This window comes from Octopus sinensis, unplaced genomic scaffold (assembly GCF_006345805.1).
Source record: "Octopus sinensis unplaced genomic scaffold, ASM634580v1 Contig10384, whole genome shotgun sequence".
NCBI classification, from domain to species: Eukaryota; Metazoa; Mollusca; class Cephalopoda; order Octopoda; family Octopodidae; genus Octopus; species Octopus sinensis.
Window position 1 is genome coordinate 51,363 of NW_021832124.1, and position 8,271 is coordinate 59,633.

The 8,271-nt window shown below is 33.2% G+C and overlaps 1 protein-coding gene across 1 annotated transcript; it reads left to right on the forward strand.

Moving 5' to 3' along the window:
• The first annotated feature begins 3,837 nt into the window (after positions 1 to 3,837).
• On the forward strand, positions 3,838 to 4,487 carry LOC115228380 (ras-related protein Rab-5A-like). Its single transcript, XM_036498920.1, has 2 exons — positions 3,838 to 4,305; positions 4,344 to 4,487. The coding sequence occupies exons 1-2, from the start codon at positions 3,862 to 3,864 to the stop codon at positions 4,485 to 4,487; spliced, it is 588 nt and encodes a 195-aa protein (XP_036354813.1). The 5' UTR covers positions 3,838 to 3,861.
• Positions 4,488 to 8,271: the final 3,784 nt, after the last annotated feature.

The window sequence follows — 8,271 nt, forward strand, 5'->3', positions numbered from 1 at the left end:
GATTCTTGAGACCTTCCCGACAAAAAAATCCTGTGGGAGAACTTGCATAAAAAACGGAAGCCTCCTTTCCGGTTGAAAAGCAGTTCAAAATGGAGTCCAAGGTCCCGCTTGATTTGAATTTTGACAAACTATAATTCGTTTCTTGATTTATAACTCAATTCTATAAATAAAATAAATTTATTTTACCGATTTATCGTCAGAAAAAAAACAATCCGATTTTTATAACTGAAGATTCCGTCCTGAAAATGTGAAAGAGTAGTTAGAAAAGAAGATTCGTTAATTTATACAAAAACACACAAACATGAAATATCAAATTACTTTAAACAAAAAATTCTTACATTTACGTCGATTTGTTGAAAAATAGAAGTTGATTTGTTAAAAAAATAGAACAAAAATATTTTAAAAAAATACTAAAAATTATTGAAGTGTTTATAAATCATTGTCAAATTTGAAATTGTGCAATTTTTTTGATTTGGTTCAGCTTTAACTAGTTGTACGTGAGGATCAGCTAACTCACGGAATTGAAAATCTTCACTGAAAAAATCCATTAAACCCGGTTCAGCGATTTTTTCACGATTCTAAATTAATTTTGATAATCAAAATATAAATTTTATTTACAATTGTTACTGAATTTGAGTTTTTGAAATTGAATTTATTTTGTTTTTCATTATCTAAAACTTCTAGAGAGGAGACTTCAATTTTAGTCAGGTTAGAGTAACGGGGACCTCTCAGGTTAAGACATGTGGATGCCTATTTTTAAAAAATAAAAATTACTTTCTGATCTATGAGCTGTTCAACTGATTTAGTAATTTCGATGTATTCTGAGTTGTTTTCGAGTTTATTAATCTCGTTTTTTATTAGAAGGGATATAGCATTGGACTGGGGATTGATCAAAAGATCTTCTGGAGGTAAATCTATTTCAGTTTTTGCAGTCGAATCAAAGCTTGTTGTAGAAAGAATAGTGGAATGGTCTTTTATCATTTCCAATTGTGGCTGTGGACTTGGTAAATGCTCAATGGGGATTTCTTCTGAAGAGAGAGCTGATGAAAGTTCAAGAAGAGTATCACTGCTTTCATTTTCAAACGATTCTTCAAAATATGGCGAATCTAGAAAGTGTGGAGTGGGAATAGATATATTTGGGAATGCGTCGTCATCAGACATTTATTCAATTACTGTAGAAACTAGAAATGTTTATAAAAAATAAAATTTTAAAAACTGATAGGAACATAAATTTATTGTTAATTAAAGAAAGGTATAAATGAGGATAGAAATATATTTACTATCAACGAAAATTTCCGAAAAATTGAAAATTAGGAACCTAAAAGTAAGTTTCATAAGGCTAAAAAATCTGCAGAATCTAAAATTACGTAATTCTTCTGCCTATTACAAATTTAAATACTCAAAACGGGCTTGATTAAAAATAAACATTTATTAAAGAATATGAATTTGCTAAAAAAATAACTATAACACAATATGCAAATTATTTGTTGAAAATCTATTTATTTGGCCTAAATAAAATAAATTTACTTAAATAATAAAATAATTTTGCGCGTCTTCCCTAGAAAATATCCTTCAAGGATTCTACCTCTAATCGAGGAACGGAACTCGTTGAAAGGTCGCTCGCATCTTACAAGAGATAATCGGCATCGGATTAGACTACTGAATAAAGTCATAGAACAATCTCCAAAAGACAAACGGTACGAAATGGCTGAAAAGTTCGCCAGAGGATTAAATGCGGATGTCCCACTAACAAAAGTATGGGCATCCCTAAGAAGATTCACAAACCCGGAGAGATTTAAATCGGGCGGCTCCCTTCACCAACAAACTGATAAAGTTCTACGCTGGGATCAGCAACATCCCCCACAGGAAATATGATGGACCATGCTTGAAGTCGTTGAAACTTCGAAGATGTCGAGACATGATTATCCTCACCCATGAGGAGGTGTCTCAGACTATCAGAAATTTAAAAAGCACTGGCTCTTGTGGACCTGACGGAATTCCTACTATTCTGGTGAAAAACCTAGGACAGGTGGCAATATCAGCTCTTTGTCTACAAATTATCTATAAACAACAACGCAATACCCACATTGTGGAAAATGGCACACATTCGTTCTATTCTGAAACCAGGGAGACCAAAAGACAACCCGGCGTCGTACAGGCCAATTTCTCTCCTCTGTGTCCTATCCAAAGTTCTGGAAAAGCTTATACTTAACCACATCAAACAATATCTCCTGGATTTGGATTTTCAACATGGATTTAAATGTGGTAAATCAACTACCTTGCATTTTGTCACTTCGGCGAACTTCATCTAGGCTGGACTATCTATCAAACCGTATAACCAAAAAACGGTTACGTGCTCAAAGGATATCCATAAGGCTTTTGACTCCGTTCCCAGGAAAATACTGACCAGGAAAATATACCTTAGTGAAATTACAAGATCAATGTCACGATATTTTCCAAACGGAGTCCCTCAAGGCTCACCATTTCGCCAGCTTTTTTTAACTTATTCTTATCGGACCTCCTGCTGCCAAACGACAAAGACTCAATCGTACTATCATACGCTGACGATATTGTGATTGCTACTCGGAGCCGTGAGGTTAACACGGCAAGTTCAAAACTGCAGAACTACCTCCACAATCTCGAAAGTTGGCTTTCGATAAATCGACTATCAACGAGTCCTGAAAAATCAGTCACTACGCTTCTGACTTGAGCAAGGAAGCTTGGGAAAATGATGGTGAAATTATATCTAAACAACATGGAAATCCCCTTTAAAAAATCTCAAAAAATCCTCGGCATAACTTACGATAGTCATATGTGTTTCTTTCAACAAGTTGAAAATATTACAACTAGCTGCATGAAGAAACTGAACATCTTAAAAGTGTTCCTCCGAAAATGCAAACAATGGATCAGCTTTCTCACACCCCAATCAATATACCGACAATACATCGAACCTTTCATTAGTTATGCTTGTAGGGCGTGGGGAGGGTTTTTCAGTGAAACGAACCGCGAAAAAATCGAAAAGACTCAAGAAAGATTTCGGAAAGCACTACAAGGACCGAATGAACATCTATCCATCGCCTCATTAAAAGAAATCTTGGGAAGGAACCATGCGCCTACAGGCCCTAAAACTCCACCACCGCGCCCTCATAGAAATTGTGTCGGGACTAGGGAGCAGTACCCGGGCAAAGATGAAAACCCTCCTCAGAGAAGCCGAACTACTAAAATAGTTAAAATTAAATTAGACTCAAAAGAATATGAGACCAAATTCAAAAAACTAATTCGACCAATTTTTACAAAATGATTACTAAATAAAATTAGAAGGAAACATTGTAGTTTTAATGTTTTGTTTAAATAGAATAACATTAAGAGAAGCGAAAAAATTTCTATCTTCAAAATTTTCAAATAGCAAAAAATAGAATGAATACAAATTTCATTTTTATTGATCCCAATATCGGAGATTGCGAAACGAATAAAAACTCGGCAAGACCCGAAGATTACAGGACTTATTTTTGATATTTTTGTTTGCTTATTGGTCTCAAAAAGTACAAATTTTCTATCATTTTTAAAATTCGAAAATGTGATATTCGAAACGAATTATAAAGATTTAGGTTTTATTTTTTTGATTTTTAATTATTATTAATAAATGTATAATATTAAAGAGTTAAATAGTGAATTAATTTTATAATAATATTCCAATTATTTTGGTGAGGATTGTAAATTAAAGGAAACAATTAATTAAGTCATTAAATAACCACTGAATTCTAATTTGCGGTACAATAATTGTTATTTTCTCGTTTTCGTTACGATTAGTATTTATCAGCGTTACATAACCTCACGTCGAACAAGTTCTTTGTCGCATAAATGTCAAAAAAAGATTCAAATACCAAAAAAATCGACTCATTTCGTCTCGTGTTGCTTGGAAACGCCGCTGTTGGAAAGTCCAGTATTGTCTTACGGTTCGTAAATGGAATTTTTCAGGAATTCAACGAACCTACAATTGGAGGTTTATTTATATTATCAAATCCAGCCGCATTTATTACTCAAAATGTAACATTTGACGATACAACTATTAAATATGAAATTTGGGACACTGCGGGACAGGAAAGATATCATTCTCTCACTCCGATGTATTACAGAGGGGCCCAGGCTGCCGTTGTCGTCTACGATCTTACAAACGAGGATTCATTTCACAAGGCTAAGAATTGGGTTTCGAATTTACGCTCGATGGCCGGAAGTAACATTATTATTGCATTGGTCGGAAATAAAGAAGATTTAGCGTTAGAAAAACGTTCAGTCGAGTATGAGGTGATTTTTTGGTTTTTATTTGATTTCAGATTGCGGAGGAATATTCAAGGGCGCAGGGTCTTTTATTTTTTGAATCTTCTGCAAAAACCTCAAAAAATATAAACGAGATTTTTATTCAGATTGGTTGTGTCTATATTTTAACTGATAGCCAAAAAACTGGTAAAGTCTCCCATTCTTTCTAACAAAGATGGAATAGATTTGAAAAATGAAAAACAGACTAAAAAATGTTGCTAAATGACTCACATTTTTCATATATATAACTATTTTTTGGTTTTAGATTTTTTAACAATTTATATTAAACATGTTCAGTTAGGCATGGATTTGTGAAATTAGAAATTTGTTGGACAATATAAAATATATAATAATTGATCGTCAAGTCGATATTTATTATTTAAACTAGAAACAGGTCAATGTGTGATCATATATTCGATGTTACTTCAAGTCGTTACACTGATTGCATGAATCAACAAAAAAGCATAATTTTTAGATTGAATATACAAGCGGAATACATTTTGTATTGGAATGAAACATTTAATAACGTTTTTTGACTTTAAATGTGTTAAATAATATATTTCTGGCATTATAAACCTTTCTCGATTTAAGAGTTGATTAGATTACATGAAGTCATCGATTGCCGTTGAAAGCAATTTAAAACATTATTGCTAATGCACATAAAATCAATGTTTAATATTTACATAATAACCTCCTTTTTATTGTAAATCAACCCAACCCAACTTGTACTTAAGGCTGTTCTGAATTATCTAATTCTAGGAAATTGATGACTAGTACAGTATAAGAAGGAGGATAATTGGTGATCGACCACAGGCATAAATTTAATATCAGCCACCATTTCAAAAAATATAAAACGGTAGTTTTCAGTGTTAAATTGTAAACCCGTGTAACTTTTGAAGTTATTTATTTAAATTAAGTGAATATCAAATTGTCTGTTTATTATTAATTTAATTATAAAATTGAATTTTTTTGAATTTCATAGCTTAATCTGCTGATAATTGTCAAAAATTTTTTACATGAGTGAAAAATCGATGCCCCGAAATAATCTTACTGACTATTATTTTAATATTGAGAGGAATTTAAAATTTGATGAGTCGGTGGAACAACAGGCCCCACGTGCAATAATCCACTCGCTTGCAAATGGTTAGAATTCAATTAATATTTAAATAGGTCTGGTTATTGAAGACAAGGAAATTCAAGGTCGATTTAAACTACTGCCTATTACTCTTTTACCCTCCCCTTTCCCCTCAGAACTATACCAGCAAGGACTACAGCTGGGAATGGACTATAACATTGTTTACTCGAGAGTTGCCAATAATCATCAATTTTTAAAAACCGCTCTATCAAAGTGAGGCTTGAATAATGATTTGTGTTTAGTCTTGTTGAAAAAGATTGTTTTTTTGCTCGTTTATGGAACATTTATGAGCAGACCCGACAGACTCAAAAACAAGTATGTATACATATAAATTATAATTAGACAATTCAACTAAATATAAACCGATCTGACTACATGATTTCCTGCATCGAATCTCCAAAACTCACTCAAATTGAAATAAATATGATTTCGGTTAGTTTTGGAGGATTAATGAAACAATGTGTGGATACTCACAAGTAATTTTAATAGTATATATACTTAGACTTGTTACCGACAAATTAGGCATTCCTCAGTCCTCAAAAAATATATCTCCCGGACTGAATATCGCAAAAGGCATCCTTGAGGCTCATAAAATGTACATTAAACAAAACAACTGCAAGTTTGTAAAATTTGCATAAAATACGAACTTAGGGCTGTTATACTGTTTGTTGTCACTGAAGTAAAGTGTAATCAGGTGGATCAGTACCTCGTAGAATTTGAACTTTCTCGTCTTTGTTCTCAACTCGAAGTAAAGCATGTCACTCTTAAGGAAATTTACTTTTCTGGATCACTGGGTTCATCGTTTGAACTATTAATGTTATGAATCGTGATTGTTTGATTTGATAGTGATGGAAATGAAGTTTCAGTTGCATATTTTCGTACAGGATATACGACAAGCGTAATGAACATGGAGGAGGTAGGTTGGAGGATTGAAATACGTTTTTTAGGAATGGGAGGGTCGACTTTTGATTGAAAAATCGAGATCAGTCAAATGTCCGTCTATAAACTACCAATTAGCTGGGACCAAGAGAATTCAACAATTTCTTTCTGATCGTTCAATTTTAGCCCAATTTACAAAAAATGAATCCATGACTGGTCGTCTTTTGGCATCAATGGCCTATCAATTCAGTTCTGATCATCCAGACTATCATCAATTGATACACAAAGTCGAGGAAAGTCCACAAAACTATGTCTTAAAGTCTCAGCTTGAAGGAGGTGGAAATAACATATTTGGACATGAAATTGTTAATAAACTAAAGTCCGGAGAGGATATTTCGACTTATACTTTTATGGAAAGAATAAACGGAGTTGCCAATCAGAATTTGATCTTGAGGGGTGCGGGGGAGTCTGTTAAGAGACAGGAAGTGTTGAGCGAATATTCATTTTTTGGTGTCATTATTACGGACGGCGACGTAGTTATGAGAAATGATTCGTTTGGTGATCTTGTTCGTTCGAAAGTGGCGACAGATAACGAGGGGGGTATTACTAGTGGAATGGGTTGTTTGTCTTCCATGTATCTACTTTAATAAATTATTTACTAAAACATTAACAAATTCTATTTTTGAGGTTTTTTGTGAATGATTTTGTATTAAATGCAATTAGTCTAAATACATCGGACAAATCCTTCATGGAGTAGAAGGATAAATATTGTGAACGACCGAGATTTATTTTCCAGGAAGTTTTGGAGAGGAATCTTAATTCTTTGGCAAAACCATACAAAACGGTGATGACCTGGATTCTCTACGGGCTCTTGTTTGTAACAGAGGAGGCTGGACTAGAATGATTCTGAAGATTGTCTGGCTTGTCAGACGTTTGGGATTATAACTTTGTTATGCTTCTATGAAATGTGTAACAAAAATCAATTAGTCTAAATACAAGTGAATAATGAAAGATTATTTTGCACTAAAAGTAGTGGATTCCGAGGTAAACTAAGAATCTCACTCCCAACTTGTTTAAAAGTAGATTACGCAAAAATAGGACCAAAATTGCTGTCGGTAAAGAATCTATACTATTTCCCATACTAAATGGGATTAACACCAAACTAAGTGGGATTAGCAGAAAACTAAGTGGGATCAATAAAGGATTACGTTAATTATAAATATTATATTTCGACACAGCAAATAAAAATGCCACGTAAATCATTGAAGAGAAAAATCAAATGCATAGAAATAAAATAATTTAATTTCAGCTGCAGAATCAGGTGGGGATTGAAAAAAACGGCAATTGAACTAAATATCTCGAAAGCAACATATCGTTGGATAAGGGATGAAGTTAAACCTGACACGAGAGGTGGAAATTATCGAAAAAAAATTGACAAAGAACATTTCGACTTTTTTAATATCATGCATTGAAGACGATATTACAATTACCCTTCATGGAATAAAACAAAAATTTGAATTAATTTTTCCGAAATTATCAATATCAAAATCAAGTATCGCTCGACATCTCGATTTTAGATTGTATACATTAAAGAAATTGAGATTCGAGCCTGAAAAAGCTAATTGTGAAATTAACAATATCAAGAGAAAGGAATTTGTTGAAAAATATTAATTCCATATTGTTTGGAATTAATCCTACTTAGTTTGATGTTAATCCCACTTAGTTTGACGCTGATCTCCTTTAGTTTTTTGCGAATCCCACTTAGTTTGGTATCGGAAATGGTATAGACGAGGTTCGAATGAGTGCCAGAAACAAGGAAGTGTGGGTGAAGATGGCAGGGAGAATGGCCAAAATCCATGTTTTGAGCGAAACCTTTTGTGGGCTACGCAAAAAAGCGGAAAATAATAATTCTAGTAATATCAAATTGTGAATCTTCAATA

What these genes read in the sequence shown, in the direction of transcription:
- LOC115228380 (XM_036498920.1), top strand. Translation starts at nt 3,862, where the DNA reads ATGTCAAAAAAAGATTCAAATACCAAAAAAATCGACTCATTTCGTCTC. An exon ending in AACGTTCAGTCGAGTATGAG is followed by an intron (nt 4,306 to 4,343) that starts GTGATTTTTTGG and finishes CAGATTGCGGAG; the next exon opens with GAATATTCAAGGGCGCAGGG.